The sequence below is a fragment of the Coregonus lavaretus genome (assembly GCF_964263955.1).
Source record: "Coregonus lavaretus genome assembly, chromosome: 10".
NCBI classification, from domain to species: domain Eukaryota; kingdom Metazoa; phylum Chordata; class Actinopteri; order Salmoniformes; family Salmonidae; genus Coregonus; species Coregonus lavaretus.
Window position 1 is genome coordinate 5,048,190 of NC_139997.1, and position 18,473 is coordinate 5,066,662.

The following is an 18,473-nucleotide window of genomic DNA, read 5'->3' on the forward strand; positions in this document are numbered from 1 at the left end:
GTCGTGGGTAAACAGGATCCCCCATTAAAACTGATCCAAACGGATACAAATATTGGAATAATGCCATATTTGGACAAGATAAAGCCAAACAAGGTTGGAATTATTTTAAATAACTTATAATAAATAAACTGCAATAATTTATTTATTTGACAAACAGTTTAAAAAAAAGTGTTGAAATCCCAGGACAGAGAGATAATAGCAACATATAATATTCAGTGCTGTCTAATTTCAGTATAATGAAGCCTGGTCCTTTGTGATTTTTTTTCTGTCCTCATATGGAAAGCTGTGAAAGCCTATTTGCAGATGAAGGGTGACATCCCAATGAATGTCCCAAGAGACTAAGGGGCGGTTTCGCGGACATAAATTAAGCCTAATCCAAGACTAAATTACACTTTTAAACTGGACTAACTGAAATTGCATTTCTCAGACATGGTGTAAAACAGTCTCAGACTTGCCCTAGTCTAGATTTAAGAAGTCAGATTTCCAGGATGATTAGATTAGATTAGAGTTAATCCAGATCTAAGTGAAGTCTTGAATTAAACCTGTCCAGAGGCAGGCTTAACTTCAGATTAATGGATGTTGGCCCCCAGGTTGACCTTGGCAATGGAGGGAAATTGATTACCCGGACTATTTCAATGTGTGTGGCGCAGTGGTCTAAGGCACTGCATCGCAGTGCTAGCTGTGCCACTAGAGATCCTGGTTTGAATCCAGGCTCTATCGTAGCCGGCCGCGACCAGGAGACCCATGGGGCGGCGCACAATTGGCCCAGGGTAGGGGAGGGAATGGCCGGCAGGGATGTAGCTCAGTTGGTAGAGCATGACGTTTGCAACGCCGGGGTTGTGGGTTCGATTCCCACGGGGGGGTATGAAAAATAATAAAAAATAATGTATGCACTCACTAACTGTAAGTCGCTCTGGATAAGAGCGTCTGCTAAAATGTAAAATGTAAGATCAAAGAGCACCACCAAGACCTGACAGAAGCGCATATAGATTAGACATTACAGACAGGAGCAACCCACTGAATGATTTTGATGAAATCAATATCTGTGACTGTTTTCGTCTGCACAAAGAAAATGCAGCTGACATTTTTTCTGACATGTCAACGTTGTGAACAGAGTCCCCTATGGTGGTGGGGTTATGGTATGGGCAGGCATAAGCTACGGACAATGGAAACAATTGCATTTTATCGATGGCAATTTGAATGCACAGAGATACTGTGACAAGATCCTGAGGCCCATTGTTTTGCAATTCATCCTCCGCCATCACCTCATGTTTCAGCATGTTAATGTAAGGCCCCATGTCGCAAGGATCTGTACACAATTCCTGGAAGATGAAAACGTCCCAGTTCTTCCATGGCCTGCATACTCACCAGACATGTCATCCATTGTGCATATTTAGGATGCTCTGGATTGACGTGTACGACAGCGTGTTCCAGTTCCCGCCAATATCCAGCAACTTCGCACAGCCATTAAAGAGGAGTGGGACAACATTCCACAGGCCACAATCAACAGCCTGATCAACTCTATGCAAAGGAGGTGTCGCGCTGCATGAGGCAAAATGGTGGTCACACCAGATACTGACTGGTTTTCTGATCCACACCCCTACCTTTTTATTAAGGTACTGTATCCGTGACCGATGCATATCTGTATTCCAAGTCTTGTGAAATCCATAGATTAGGGCCTAAAGAATTTATTTCAATTGACTGATTCCCTTATATGAACTGTAACTCAGTAAAATCTTTGAAATTGTTGCATGTTGCGTTTATATTTTTGTTCAGTATAGTTTAATGATTTCGTATGTCCCTTTAATTCACCAGAAGGTATTAGGCAAGTGTGTAGTTTCAATATGACTCAAAAGCTATAATCCTTTAGGACAAAGAAGAAAAACACTTTTTCAATACTTGAAACCCTTTGGTGCCCTTTTCTAACCCCACACATAGTCATTTGAGCAGCGGAGGCTGGTGGGAGGAGTTATAGGAGGACATGCTGATTGTAATGGCTGGAATGTTACTGACTGATACACCTGATCTATGCCCCTACTTTTTTTAAAGGTTTCTGTGTCCAACAGATTCATATCTGTATTCCCAGTCTTGTGAAATCCATAGATTAGGGCCTAATGAATTTATTTAAATTGACTGATTTCCTTTATATGAACTGTAACTCAGGAAAATCTTTGCAAATTGTTGCAAGTTGCGTTTATATTTTTGTTCAGTATAATTATGTATGATATTGTTTGTTACATTTCCGTCACACAAATGCATTTAGACCCCACTGTGTTGTTACACAAGAACACTAACATTTCAAAGTGACTCTGATTTGTAAAAGTGGGTCAACAAGAAATACAGTACCTTTTTGTTTACTTTTTCATTTGAGTTGAATTCGTTTCAGATGTTAGTCCAGGCATTATCTTTCTTGTTTTCTGTTTGTTCTCGATAATTGGGTGGTTTGACACCAATTCAAGAGTTTTTTTTTCAAAGTCACTGAAATTCTTTGAAAAAAAATTATTTGACCTCTGTCCATTGTTTGGTTTAGGTGACTTGCTCCAATTCCACACAATGATTATGTATTAGTGTCCCATCCCTGGTTTTTGAAGCATCCTCAGGTCAGCGCCAAGTGCACAGCGTTAATCTAATCAGGCTTCACAAAGATGAATTGGTTAGTCCTTACTTACCTTAGTCGGGGACTGCCTAGTCTAGAATGTATTAATCTGATGTTAAGGAACGTCTCAGAAAGCCATTTTTTAAATCTGGATTAGTAGAATTAGCCTCATCCTGACATAAATTCAACTCTGTCCGCGAAACCGCCCATAAGGGTCCAAATGCCATGGGTTATATGTGTAGGCCTACATACATATATATATACAGTGCCTTCGGAAAGTATACAGACCCCTTGACTTTTTCCACATTTTGTTACGTTACAGCCTTATTCTAAAATGGATTAAATATACTTTTTTTTCTCAGCAATCTACACACAATACCTCATAATGACAACGAGAAAACAGGTTTGTAGAAATGTCTGCAAATGTATTTAAAATTAAAAACAGATACCTTATTTACATAAGTATTCAGACCCTTTGCTATGAGACCCGAAATTAAGCTCAGGTGCATCCTGTTTCCATTGATCATCCTTGAGATGTTTCTACAACTTGATTGTAGTCCACCTGTGGTAAATTCAATTGATTGGACATGATTTGGAAAGGCACACTCCTGTCTATATAAGGTCCCACAGTTGACAGTACATTTCAGAGCAAAAACCAAGCCATGAGGTTGAAGGAATTGTGCGTAGAGCTCCGAGACAGGATTGTGTCGAGGCACAGATCTGGGGAAGGGAACCAAAACATGTCTGCAGCATTGAAGGTCCCCAAGAACACAGTGGCCTCCATCATTCTTAAACGGAAGACATTTTGAACCACCAAGACTCTTCCTTGTGCTGGCCGCCGGCCAAACTGAGCAATCTGGGGAGAAGGGCCTTGGTCAGGGAGGTGACCAAGAACCTGATTGTCACTCTGACAGAGCTCCAGAGTTCCTATGTGGAGATGGGAGAACCTTCCAGAAGGACAACCATCTCTGGAGCACTCCACCAATCAGGCCTTCATGGTAGACGGAAGCCACTCCTCAGTAAAAGACACATGACAGCCCGCTTGGAGTTTGCCAAAAGGCACCTAAAGACTCAGACCATGAGAAACAAGATTCTCTGGCCAGAATGCCAAGCTTCACGTCTGGAGTAAACCTGGCACCATCCCTACGGTGAAGCATGGTGGTGGCAGCATCCCGCTGTGGGGATGTTTTTCAGCGGCAAGGACTGGGAGACTAGTCAGGATCAAGGCAAAGATGAATGGAGCAAAGTACAGAGAGATCCCGCTCAGGATCTCAGACTGGGCCAAGGTTCACCTTCTAACCGGACAACAACCCTAAGCACACAGCCAAGACAACGTAGGAGTGGCTTCGGGACAAGTCTCTGAATGTCCTTGAGTGGCCCAGCCAGAGCCCGGACTTAAACCCGATCGAACATCTCTGGAGAGACCTGAAAATAGCTGTGCAGCGACGCTCCCCATCCAACCTGACAGAGCTTGAGAGGATCTGCAGAGAAGAATGGGAGAAACTCCCCAAATACAGGTGTGCCAAGCTTGTAGCGTCCTACCCAAGAAGACTGGATGCTGTAATCGCTGCCAAAGGTGCTTCAACAAAGTACTGAGTAAAGGGTCTGAATTCTAACAACTTTATCATTATGGGATATTGTGTGTAAATTGATGTGGGAAAAAAACGATTGAATCCATTTTAGAATAAGGCTGTAACGTATCAAAATGTGGAAAAACTCAAGCGGTCTGAATACTTTCCGAAGGCACTGTATGTTTACATTTTACATTTTAGTCATTTAGCAGACGCTCTTATCCAGAGCGACTTACAGGAGCAATTAGGGTTAAGTGCCTTGCTCAAGGGCACATTTACGTCATTTAGCAGACGCTCTTATACAGAGCGACTTACAAATTGGTGCATTCACCCTATAGCCAGTGGGATAACCACTTTCCAAATTTTTTTTTATTTATTTAAAAAAAAAAAAAAATTTAGGGTAGAAGGATTACTTTATCCTATCCCAGGTATTCCTTAAAGAGGTGGGGTTTCAAATGTCTCCGGAAGGTGGTGAGTGACTCCGCTGTCCTGGCGTCGTGAGGGAGCTTGTTCCACCATTGGGGTGCCAGAGCAGCGAACAGTTTTGACTGGGCTGAGCGGGAACTATGCTTCCGCAGAGGAAGGGGAGCCAGCAGGCCAGAGGTGGATGAACGCAATGCCCTCGTTTGGGTGTAGGGACTGATCAGAGCCTGAAGGTACGGAGGTGCCGTTCCCCTCACTGCTCCATAGGCAAGCACCATGGTCTTGTAACGGATGCGAGCTTCAACTGGAAGCCAGTGGAGTGTGCGGAGGAGGGGGGTGACGTGAGAGAACTTGGGAAGGTTGAACACCAGACGGGCTGCGGCATTCTGGATGAGTTGTAGGGGTTTAATGGCACAGGCAGGGAGCCCAGCCAACAGCGAGTTGCAGTAATCCAGACGGGAGATGACAAGTGCCTGGATTAGGACCTGTGCCGCTTCCTGTGTAAGGCAGGGTCGTACTCTCCGAATGTTGTAGAGCATGAACCTGCAGGATCGGGTCACCGCCTTGATGTTAGCGGAGAACGACAGGGTGTTGTCCAGGGTCACGCCAAGGCTCTTCGCACTCTGGGAGGAGGACACAACGGAGTTGTCAACCGTGATGGCGAGATCATGGAACGGGCAGTCCTTCCCCGGGAGGAAGAGCAGCTCCGTCTTGCCAGGGTTCAGCTTGAGGTGGTGATCCGTCATCCATACTGATATGTCTGCCAGACATGCAGAGATGCGATTCGCCACCTGGTTATCAGAAGGGGGAAAGGAGAAGATTAGTTGTGTATCGTCAGCGTAGCAATGATAGGAGAGGCCATGTGAGGATATGACAGAGCCAAGTGACTTGGTGTATAGGGAGAAAAGGAGAGGGCCTAGAACTGAGCCCTGGGGGACACCAGTGGTGAGAGCACGTGGTGCGGAGACAGCTTCTCGCCACGCCACTTGGTAGGAGCGACCGGTCAGGTAGGACGCAATCCAGGAGTGAGCCGCGCCGGAGATGCCCAGCTCGGAGAGGGTGGAGAGGAGGATCTGATGGTTCACAGTATCAAAGGCAGCAGACAGGTCTAGAAGGACAAGAGCAGAGGAGAGAGAGTTAGCTTTAGCAGTGCGGAGAGCCTCCGTGACACAGAGAAGAGCAGTCTCAGTTGAATGACCAGTCCTGAAACCTGACTGGTTTGGATCAAGAAGGTCATTCTGAGAGAGATAGCAAGAGAGTTGGCTAAAGATGGCACGCTCAATAGTTTTGGAAAGAAAAGAAAGAAGGGATACTGGTCTGTAGTTGTTGACATCAGTGGGATCGAGTGTTGGTTTTTTGAGAAGGGGTGCAACTCTCGCTCTCTTGAAGACGGAAGGGACATAGCCAGCGGTCAAGGATGAGTTGATCAGCGAGGTGAGGTAGGGGAGAAGGTCACCGGAGATGGTCTGGAGAAGAGAGGAGGGGATGGGGTCAAGCGGGCAGGTTGTTGGGCGGCCTGCAGTCACTAGTCGCAAGATTTTATCTGGAGAGAGAGGGGAGAAAGAAGTCAAAGCATAGGGTAGGGCAGTGTGAGCAGGACCAGCAGTGTCATTAGACTAAACAAACGAGGATCGGATGTCGTCAACCTTCTTTTCAAAGTGGTTGACGAAGTCATCCACAGAGAGGGAGGGGGGGGGGGGGGGGATTCAGCAGTGAGGAGAATGTGGCAAAGAGCTTCCTAGGGTTAGAGGCAGATGCTTGGAATTTAGAGTGGTAGAAAGTGGCCTTAGCAGCAGAAACAGATGAAGAAAATGTAGAGAGGAGGGAGTGAAAAGATGCCAGGTCGGCAGGGAGTTTAGTTTTCTTCCATTTCCGCTCAGCTGCCCGGAGCTCTGTTCTGTGAGCTCGCAATGAGTCGTCAAGCCACGGAGCTGGAGGGGAGGACCGAGCCGGCCGGGAGGATAGGGGACACAGGGAGTCAAAGGATGCAGAAAGGGAGGAGAGGAGGGTTGAGGAGGCAGAATCAGGAGATTGGAGGGAGAAGGATTGAGCAGAGGGAAGAGATGATAGGATGGAAGAGGAGAGAGTAGTGGGAGAGAGAGAGCGAAGGTTGCGGCGGCGCGTTACCATCTGTGTAGGGGCAGAGTGGGTAGTGTTGGAGGAGAGCGAGAGAGAAAAGGATACAAAGTAGTGGTCGGAGACATGGAGGGGAGTTGAAGTGAGATTAGTAGAAGAGCAACATCTAATAAAGATGAAGTCAAGCGTATTGCCTGCCTTGTGAGTAGGGGGGGACGGTGAGAGGGTGAGGTCAAAAGAGGAGAGGAGTGGAAAGAAGGAGGCAGAGAGAAATGAGTCAAATGTAGACGTAGGGAGGTTGAAATCCCCCAAAACTGTGAAGGGTGAGCCATCCTCAGGAAAGGAACTTATCAAGGCGTCAAGCTCATTGATGAACTCTCCAAGGGAACATGGAGGGCGATAGATGACAAGGATATTAAGCTTAAATGGGCTAGTGACTGTGACAGCGTGGAATTCAAATGAGGAGATAGACAGATGGGTTAGGGGAAAAATTGAGAATGACCACTTGGGAGAGATGAGGATTCCTGTGCCACCACCCCTCTGACCAGATGCTCTCGGGGTATGCGAGAACACATGGTCAGACGAGGAGAGAGCAGTAGGAGTAGCAGTGTTTTCAGTGGTAATCTATGTTTCCGTCAGCGCCAGGAAGTCGAGGGACTGGAGGGTAGCATAGGCTGGGATGAAGTCAGCCTTGTTGGCAGCAGAACGGCAGTTCCAGAGGCTGCCTGAGACCTGGAACTCCAGGTGTGTGGTGCGTGCAGGGACCACCAGGTTAGAGAGGCAGCAGCCACGCGGTGTGAGGCGTTTGTGTAGCCTGTGCGGAGAGGAGAGAACAGGGATAGGCAGAGGCATAGTTGACAGGCTGTAGCAGATGGCTACAATAATGCAGAGGAGATCGGAATGAAATGAGCTAAACATCTGGGAAAGGAGAGAGCAAGGCCTCCCTCACCAAAAAAAATATAACTCTCCCAACTTCCACCTCAGAAACTATAATTGTTTTACTGAACCACCCGAATAAAACTCTCCCAACTTCCACTTTAGAAATTAGAATTGTTGTAAACTACAGCGGTTCAATGTTTCAAGGACTAGACTCAACTTACTTTATTCAGCTAGCTAACTATGACGCCATAGCTAACTAGCATGCTAGCATCCAATAACACACAGTTTAGCACCAATACTTGGTTACAACAAACTACAAATAGTGTGTTAACACACTAAACAGATAATTCGTGTCCGTGTCTAGTTCTTTCATAACTCAGCAATGATTAAACGTTGGCTAGCTAGCACAAAGATATTGTATTTAGCTACCACAGTTCAGCCAGCTGGTAGTGTTGGCTAGCTAGCAATGGCTGCTGTGTTGACTTTGTTTGAAAAACGGCGTCGCTGCGAACGAATGTAGCTGGCTAAAAGGATATTGTATTTAGTTGCTACCGTTGCTAATAGCTACTAGCCAGCTAGTCCAAGAGGTGAGTTAGCTAGCTAGCTTCGTGCTACACCCGGCACCGCCGAATACAAAAGTAACCTACAATAACTACATACAACAACTACCCACAACAGCCCACGATGCCTACCTATAATACCTAATAATATACAGCCCACGATGCCTACCTATAATACCTGACTACAATCTAAATACATAGTTTAAGCCTTACTCGACAAAGCCCAAGCTATGTATAAAGCCAAACTTACCCAACGCCAGCTAACTGGGTGGCAGACTGCAATCAGTAGCTGTAATTAAGTACAGCAGCCACCAACCACCTAACGTTAATGCCTCGGATAATGAGGTTAGAAAAACAGCTGAATGGTAGGTAGCTAGCTGGCTCAATTACAGGTACTCTTAAGCGTGAAATAACATTGGAAACAACTAACCACAGTTGCTAAAGGTTACCAGTAGCTACCCGCTAGCCAGCTAGCTTTGTTGGTCAAAGTAGTGGGTTAGCTAGCACTCGTGCTTCGCCGGGGTCCGCCGAATACAATACTTACCTACAATAATTACCTACAATAACCTACAATAACCTACAATAACTACCTAAGTAAACTACCTATAATACCTGACTACAATACCTACCTACAATCTAAATACATGGTTTAAGCTTTACTCAACATCATATAAGAAGCCAAGCTTACCTCCTGCTAGAGAAAACACAACCTCTCCCGACCACCGCACCACACATATATTCACCTTTTAACACATATTGTTTACAAAAATACAGTTAATCATCACACACAATGTATAAACCTATTACAATTGGAGCAGGTCAACCCTGCTGGAGGTCTGCTGGGTGTGCAGGGTTCTGTTTCAGCCCAGCAATAACACACCCGATTCAACTTATCAAATCTAATGAGTTGATAATCAAGTGCTATTGCTGGGCTGGAATAGAAGTCTCTTCACCCAGTAGATCAGGGATCAGTGGAGCAACGTTGGCCACCGCTGGTGTGGATAATTTTTTTGTTCACCTGAAATGATGTTTTAGTAATAATAACCTACCGGTTACTACTCAATGACCTGTTGTTGTTTAGACTAAGATGTCTAATCTTTACATACCAGTTAGCTTATTTGTAAATGTTTTAAGTGATGAAGTGTTGATTCTTTGAAGTGAAGTATTTAAACTTGTTTTAATTGTTAAACTATTATTCAAAATGAACTAGCGTCAGGGTTGATTAATCACAATCCTGCAATAAAGAGGGGAAGGGTTTCTATCTCTAACGTGTCTGTGTTTCTGTGTTGTATTCTCAAATTAACATTTCATTTTTTGTCAAGTTGTAAGATATTTTATTGTCACTCTCTCAGTATATCAGCTATGTGAATCCATTTTGCAGCTTTTCATATGGCATGCGTCTCCAATGCAGCCAGAGACCTACAGTGTCATGCCATTACTGGCCTTATGGGCGTCTGTCATCTGAAGCAGAGAATAGCTAAACTCACACATTGTTTATATGTTGAGATATACACTGAGTGTACAAAACATTAGGAACACCTGCCCTTTCCATGACATAGACTGACCAGGTGAAAGCTATGATCCCTTATTGATGTCACTTGTTAAATCCACAGGGTAAATAAGTATTTTTAACCCTTGAGACAAGAAGCACAGCCGCGAGCTGCCCAGTGACACGAGCCTACCAGACAAGCTAAATTACTTCTATGCTCGCTTCGGGGCAAGTAACCCTGAAACATGCATGAGAGCATTTGCAGTTCCGGACGATTGTGTGATCACGCTCTCCGTAGCCGATGTGAGTAAGACCTTTAAACAGGTCAACATTCACAAGGCCAAAGGGCCAGACGGATTGCCAGGATGTGTACTCCGAGCATGAGCTGACCAACTGGCAAGTGTCTTCACTGACATTTTCAACCTCTCCCTGTCTGAGTCTGTAATACCAACATGTTTCAAGCAGACCACCATAGTCCCTGTGCCCAAGAACACTAAGGTAACCTGCCTAAATGACTACCGACCCGTAGCACTCACGTCTGTAGCCATGAAGTGCTTTGAAAGGCTGGTCATGGCTCACATCAACACCATTATCCCAGAAACCCTAGATCCACTCCAATTTGCATACCGCCCCAACAGATCCACAGATGATACAATCTCTATTGTGCTCACACTGCCCTTTCCCACCTGGAAAAGAGGAACACCTACGTGAGAATGCTATTCATTGACTACAGCTCAGCTTTCAACACCATAGTGCCCTCAAAGCTCATCACTAAGCTAAGGACCCTGGGACTAAACACCTCCCTCTGCAACTGGATCCTGGACTTCCTGACGGGCCGCCCCCAGGTGGTAAGGGTAGGTAACAACACATCTGCCACGCTGATCCTCAACACGGGGGCCCCTCAGGGGTGCGTGCTCAGTCCCCTCCTGTAATCCCTGTTCACCCATGACTGCATGGCCAGGTACGACTCCAACACCATCATTAAGTTTGCCGATGACACAACAGTGGTAGGCCTGATCACAGACAATGACGAGACAGCCTATAGGGAGGAGGTCAGAGACCTGGCCATGTGGTGCCAGGACAACAACCTCTCCCTCAACGTGATCAAGACAAAGGAGATGATTGTGGACTATAGGAAAAAGAAGAGGACCGAGCACGCCCCCATTCTCATTGACAGGGCTGTAGTGGAGCAGGTTGAGAGCTTCAAGTTCCTTGGTGTCCACATCACCAACAAACTATCATGGTCCAAGCACACCAAGACAGTCGTGAAGAGGGCACGACAAAACCTATTCCCCCTAAGGAGACTGAAAAGATTTGGCATGGGTCCTCAGATCCTCAAAAGGTTCTACAGCTGCACCATCGAGAGCATCCTGACTGGTTGCATCACTGCCTGGTATGGCAACTGCTCGGCCTCCGACCGTAAGGCACTACAGAGGGTAGTGCGTACGGCCCAGTACATCACTGGGGCCAAGCTTCCTGACATCCAGGACCTCTATACCAGGCGGTGTCAGAGGAAGGCCCTAAAAATTGTCAGACTCTAGCCATCCTAGTCATAGACTGTTCTCTTTGCTAGTCTAGGTCCAGGAGGCTTCTAAACAGCTTCTACCCCCAAGCCATAAGACTCCTGAACATCTAATTAAATGGCTACCCAGACTATTTGCATTGGGCAAGACAAGAAATCGAAGTGCCTTTGAATGGGGTATGGTAGTCGGTGGTTTGAGTTTGTCAAGAACTGCAACGCTGCTGGGTTTTTCACGCTCAACAGTTTCCCGTGTGTATCAAGCACTGTCCATCACCCAAAGGACGTCCAGCCAACTTGACACAACTGTGGGAAGCTTTGGACTCAACATGGACCAGCATCCCTGTGGAACGCTTTCGTCACCATGTAGAGTCCACGCCCAGACGAATTGAGGCTGTTCTGAGGGCAAAAAGGATATGCGACTCAATATTAGGCAGGTGTTCCTAATGTTTTGTACACTCAGTGTATGTTCTCAATTTAAAATGATACCAGTAGACAATGTATATGAGGCAAACCATTTACCAGATTTTGGTACATGCCTCTTAAGTGTTGACATATATAATTGTTTAATGCATTTCCAGCCCTTGTAATTTAGATACAGTTTGAAAATAAGAAGCTGACCAATTAGGCTACAGGAGATTTTGAGGTTCATTTCATTTTATTTCATTAATTTTAGCAATATTGCTTGCAAAGTGATTGCATTTTTTTCCCATTCATAGACAGGACATGTTTGCTCTATGTATCACTGACCCTGGATAAACTAGCACTGGGCTAACACAGCTAACCTTTTTAGGTCAATAATATGCTGTTTTTATTAACATTTGGTTGGCTTTATAATCGTGAGAGAAAGTGAACTACTTAGTAGCTAACTAGTTAGTTAAACTAGGTTGCTAACAAGGTTAGCTGACTTTTCTCAAAAGGAACCTCATCGTGGTTAGCTACATCAAAATTAGAAATATTGCTATAGCCAGCATTGTAGAGCATTTTTCACGTCTTGCTGCAGCTTTAGCTCATTTCGAAACAACAGAGACATGTTGTGAAAAGCAGCGCGCCGCTGAAAACGTTGTGAAATGGTTTGAAAACGTTGTGAAATGGTTTGTCAGCAGCGCTAGTTTTGTTGTGACGTTCAGTCCTCGCTGTTGCTCCTACATGAGGAATGACGTTTTGGGCTTTGCGTGTCAAAAAACATACATTTACATTTTAGTAGACGCTCTTATCCAGTGCGACTTACAGTTAGTTAGTTTTTTCATACTGGCCCCCCGTGGGAACTGAACCCACAACCCTGGCGTTGACCTCATGGGTCTCTCGGTCGCGGCCGGCTACGACAGAGCCTGGATTCTGTGATGCAGTGCCTTAGACCACTGCGCCACTCGGGCAGTACAAACATACACGTCAAATAAGCTTGTTGACCAATCAGGACCTGAATATGACTCGCACGTCACATAACAATTTAACACGTTCATACATTTTTTTAACGTAGTTATTACACATTGATTACACTATCACTGGTATTTCATATGTCACAACGACTCATCGATACGTATGCAATGATCCTGGTAAAGTTTTGTCTCACGCACCTGCCCTTCCCCAAACTCTGGACAGTGCTGGTCATAAAAAAAAGCTGGCTAACGTTAATTTTCTTCCCCAAAAACATAGCAAAACGAGATCATCTGTTTCAGTAGTTATAGTTAGCTAGCTAACTATCTAGCTAGGTGTCATCATCTAAAATACCCCTAATTTATAAAACTGTTCTTATTTGATTAATGGTGTGAAGCTAGCCACAATAAGGATTAGCCACAATAGTGGAATTTTCGGTTAGCCTTCAAAATAAAAGTATGTCTTTGACAGTGATGCAAATGAATACAAATAGCGGAATTATGCCATGGAACATGCTAAACGAGGTTGGATTGTAGTTATAAACTCAGCAAAAAAAGAAACGTCCCTTTTTCAGGACCCTGTCTTTCAAATATAATTAGTAGAAATCCAAATAACTTCACAGATCTTCATTGTAAAGGGTTTAAACACTGTTTCCCATTCTTGTTCAATGAACCATACACAATTAATGAACATGCACCTGTGGAACGGTCATTAAGACACTAACAGCTTACAGACGGTAGGCAATTAAGGTCACAGTTATGAAAACGTAGGACACTAAAGAGGCCTTTCTACTGACTCTGAAAAACACCAAAAGAAAGATGCCCAGGGTCCCTGCTCATCTGTGTGAACGTGCCTTAGGCATGCTGCAAGGAGGCATGAGGACTGCAGATGTGGCCAGGGCAATAAATTGCAATGTCCGTACTGTGAGACGCCTAAGATAGCGCTTCATTTTCTCTGATGAATCCCCTTTCCGATTGTTTGGGACATCCGGAAAACACCTTGTCCGGAGAAGACAAGGTGAGCGCTACCATCAATCCTGTGTCATGCCAACAGTAAAGCATCCTGAGACCATTCATGTGTGGGGTTGCTTAACGGCCAAGGGAGTGGGCTCACTCACAATTTTGCCTAAGAACACAGCCATGAATAAAGAATGGTACCAACACATCCTCCGAGAGCAACTTCTCCCAACCATCCAAGAACAGTTTGGTGACGACCAATGCCTTTTCCATCACGATGGAGCACCTTGCCATAAGGCAAAAGTGATAACTAAGTGGCTCGGGGAACAAAGCATCAACATTTTGGGTCCATGGCCAGGAAACTACCCAGACCTTAATCCCATTGAGAACTTGTGGTCGATCCTCAAGAGGCGGGTGGACAAACAAAACCCCACAAATTCTGACAAACTCCAAGCATTGATTATGCAAGAATGGGCTGCCATCAGTCAGGATGTGGGCCAGAAGTTAATTGACAGCACGCCAGGGCGGATTGCAGAGGTCTTGAAAAAGAAGGGTCAACACTGCAAATATTGACTCTTTGCATAAACTTAATGTAATTGTCAATAAAAGCCTTTGACACTTATGGAATGCTTGTAATTATACTTCAGTATACCATAGTAACATCTGACAAAAATATCTCATAACACTGAAGCAGCAAACTTTGCGAAGACCAATACTTGTGTCATTCTCAAAACTTTTGACCACGACTGTACAGCTCCCACAATCTTCTTATTAGCAATTTCTTTCAACCAATCATCAGTCATTTGTGTCAGTGTATGTTGAGTGCCCTTCTCTATAAGCATGCTGAAAGTCTGTTGTTAATTTGTCAAAGACCATTTTTTCCAACAGTTTGCTAAGAGCTGGCAGCAAGCTGATAGGTCTGCTGTTAGAACCAGTAAAGGCCGCTTTACCACTTTTGGGTGGCGGAATGACTTTGGCTTCCCTCCAGGCCTGAGGACAAACACCTTCCTCTAGACGCAGATTAAAGATATGACAGATAGGAGTGGCCATAGAGTCAGCTACCATCCTCAGTAGCTTTCCATCTAAGTTGTCAATGCCAGGGGGTTTGGCATTATTGATCGATAACAATAATTTTTCCACCTCTCCCACACTAACTTTACAAAATTCAAACTTACAATGCTTTTTCATTTTTTAAATTTTTTTATGCATGAGTACGATTGTTCGTTGTTGGCATTTGCTGCCTAAGTTTGCCCACTTTGCAAATGAAGTAATCATTAAAATAATTGGCAACATCAAATGGTTTTGTGATGAATAAGCCATCTGATTTCGATAAAAGACGGAGTTGAATTTGTCTTTCTGCCCATAATTTCATTTAAAGTACTCCAAAGTTTTTTTTTTCCATCATTCTTTATATAATGAATCTTGGCTTCATAATACAGTTTCTTTTCCTTTTTGTTGAGTTTAGTCACATAATTTCCCAATTTGCAGTAAGTCAGCCAGTCAGATGTGCAGCCAGACTTATTAGCCACTCCTTTTGCCCCGTCTCTTTCAACCATACAGTTTTTCAATTCCTCAGTTCTAACAGTCAGTTTCTTAACAGGTGCATATTTATCAATAATTGGAAGAATCAATTTCATAAATCAATCAAGTGCAGCATCTGGATGCTCCTTATTAATCACATCAGACCAACAAATATTTGTAACATCATCCACATAAGTAACAGTAAAATATTATTATATTATTATACACTATTTTAGGCCCAGCTTTCAGAACTTTGCCTTTCCTGTATATAGCCACTGTGATCATTGCATCCAATGGGTACGGATACAGCTTTAGAACAAAGTTCTACAGTATTAGTAAAAATGTGATCAATACATGTGGAGGATCTTGTTCCTGTAGTGTTTGTAAACACCTTGGTAGGTTGATTAATAACCTGAACCAGATTACAGGCACTGGTTACAGTGGGAAGCTTCCTTTTGAGCGGACAGCTTGATGAAAAACAGTAATTATTCAGGTCCCCAAGAAAATAGACCTCTGTTTACATCACATACACTATCAAGCATTTCACACACATTATTTAGATACTGACTGTTAGCACTTGATGGCCTATAGTAACACCCCAAAATAATAAGCATTAGATCAGGTAGGTGAACCTGCATCCACAGTACTTCAATAAACACTTGACATGAGATCTTCTCTAATCATTACTGGGATATGGCTCTGAATAAATAAAGCAACACCTCCCCCATAAGCATTCCTGTCTCTTTCCATCCTTGTATTGCTACTGCTGTATCAAAGGAATTATCTAAGTGAGTCTCAGAAATGGCTAATATACTAAATGTTATCTGATGTTAGAAAGTTATTGATTTCATGAACCTTATTTCTTAGGCTACATATATTAATATGGACAATTTTCAGCCCTTTCCTGGGTAGCTTATCAGAGATAAACAAAATATGGAAAAGAGCAAACAAAGCAAGTGAAAAAAATATAAATTCAGCAGTCCATTAATCCGTTGGTGTGTGTAAGTGTGTGTGTGTGTGTGCTGTGGGGTTGAAGCTACAAACCCATAGGCAGTGGTTCCCAACGTTTTTTCGGTTACTGTACCACCAGTTTAATTTTTCTCTGCCGGGAGTACCCCCTCGTGCATTTTACAAGTAGGCTTTTGGACTCATGTCTTCTCAAGTACCCCCTGTGGATAGGCCAAGCACTCCCAGTGGTCCACGTACCCCTGGTTGGGAACCACTGGTGTTTCGGGGCGGCAGGTACCTTAGTGGTTAAGAGCGTTGTGCCAGTAACTGAAAGGTCGCTGGTTCTAATCCCTCAGCCTACTAGGTGAAAAATCTGCCGATGTGCCCTTGAGCAAGGCACTTAACCCTAATTGCTCCTGTAAGTCGCTCTGGATAAGAGCGTCTGCTAAATGACCAATTATTATAATGAATTCACACTCCAGTACAGTAGGTGGTGGTGTATGCACCTTTCAGTTGGTTGCGATCCGCCAGTACACATTTAAAGAAGAAGAAGTGTTTCGCAAGTGAATAATATCTGGCTAGCGTTGGACATATCGTAACACTTGAAGTTGATCAACCATGTCAGTGAAATCATGTTGTATTTACAGCATGGGAGTGATTTCCATGCTAACTTTGATAGCGGGCATAGTTCTGGTGCTTTCGCAGGTGTTTCAAAACATCGTCGACGCGAAGATAAAAGAGGTAACGTTAACGCTAGCCAGTGGCAAGCTAGCTAGCAGGCCAACTTGGTTGTTCAACCAACCAGCCAAACAGAGGCTAATTGTATTTAAATTTGATTTTAACGTCAAGTAATCTAATCTAACTAGAGAACTAGTTAGAATGCAGCTAACAGTAGCCTGGCAGCTTAAGCTTGCTAACTAGCTAGCTCGTTGTAGCCTACAAACGTTAAAATACTTCGTGTACAGTAAGCTTAGCCTGATTTGTTTTTTAACATCACTGTGAAAACTTGACAAGCTATTCTTGTCTGAATTGAATGTTAGCATTGACATATATATCCAGTCAATATGCTGTGTTGTGGTCAGACAGACAAACAAATGTTTTAGTTGGCTACTACTGTTCACGTTAGCTACCTGGTTCAATCATCTGTCGTGCGAATCGAGCTTTCATATCAGCTTTTGTGGTCACAAGCTATGTGTTTACTAACCAGTGTACGTTGAACCCTAGGAGACTGTGCTCAGGAATGGCACGCTGGCATTTGACGTGTGGGAAAACCCACCTTCTCCAGTTTACATGCAGTTCTACTTCTTCAACGTGACCAACCCGGCAGAGGTGCTGAGGGGAGAGCGGCCTGCTGTTATGGAGGTTGGACCCTACACATACAGGTGAGATGTGGAGCAATTCATGACGATGAGTAAAACTGTCACGGGCTAAAGATGAGATGCAGTCTTGAGTAAAAATGACCGCAACTGAGCCATTTACTAATATCTGTTGTGACATTTGTCATGTGATAGTCATTGTCAGCAAGTAGGAAGGAACTCAGCTGACATTTACACAACTGGTGACATGTCCTGTGCTTCCTTAACAGGATCAGGGGATTCTGTGCTAAATGTGTAACTCTGTGAATGAACCCAGCTCAGGATAGGAGGCTTGTTGGGTTCTCTCTTGGCAGCATGAAACCAAGCGCCGATGAGATGTTTATCACTGAGGCGATCAAGTCAGCAGTAGGCCCTAGGTCTCTATGGCTGCGCTTACACAGGCAGCCTAATTATTATCTATTGCCCAATTATTTGTCATTTGAGCAGTCGGATAAGATCTTTTGCCAACAATTGGGCAAAAGTTCAGAATTGGGCTGCCTGTGTAAACGCAGCCATTGGGGCAGCATGAACGCTTTAGTTCTAGGTATTATACAAGCATTGACTGGTGGGCTTGCTCCCATCCACTCGCCTCAAAATGAACATTTTTGGCTAGCTTGCATGTTTCCATAGCTTGGGTAACACTCTGTTTGTGCCATCATGCCAGTCCTTGTCTGGCATGATAACACAAACAGATCTAGGACCATCAGGCTAATGTTTCCACGCACCTTATCTGGCTTGCCCTCACCAGATGTCTCTTTTTCTTCAGCACATTCTTCTTGGTTCTTGCCATCACTCACTGTGTTTTTATAATGTTTCCTTGCTCAGGGAGTTTCGTCCGATGGAGCGAGTTAATTTCCTGGAGAATGGAACCAAAGTGTCTGCTGTCAACACTAAGACCTATGTGTTTGAGCCTGACATGTCCAGAGGTCCAGAGAGTGACCTGATCAGAACAGTCAACATCCCAGCTATGGTAGGGTACAACACACCCCCCCTAATCAGAACAGTCAACATCCCAGCTGTGGTAGGGTACAACACCCCCCCCCCCCCCCTAATCAGAACAGTCAACATCCCAGCTATGGTAGGGTACAACACCCCCACCCCCTAATCAGAACAGTCAACATCCTAGCTGTGGTAGGGTACAACACACACCCCCTAAACAGAACAGTCAACATCCCAGCTATGGTAGGGTACAACACCCCCACC

The 18,473-nt window shown here is 44.3% G+C and overlaps 1 protein-coding gene across 1 annotated transcript in view; it reads left to right on the forward strand.

The window, feature by feature from the left end:
- Positions 1 to 16,447: 16,447 nt before the first annotated feature.
- scarb2c (scavenger receptor class B, member 2c) overlaps positions 16,448 to 18,473 on the forward strand; it is a 51,760-nt gene continuing 49,734 nt past the window's right edge. Inside the window, exons 1-3 of the mRNA XM_084170252.1 lie at positions 16,448 to 16,656; positions 17,140 to 17,297; positions 18,096 to 18,240. Coding sequence (XP_084026378.1) covers positions 16,534 to 16,656; positions 17,140 to 17,297; positions 18,096 to 18,240 — 426 coding nt within the window. The 5' untranslated portion in view covers positions 16,448 to 16,533. The remainder of the gene's footprint in view (positions 16,657 to 17,139; positions 17,298 to 18,095; positions 18,241 to 18,473) is intronic.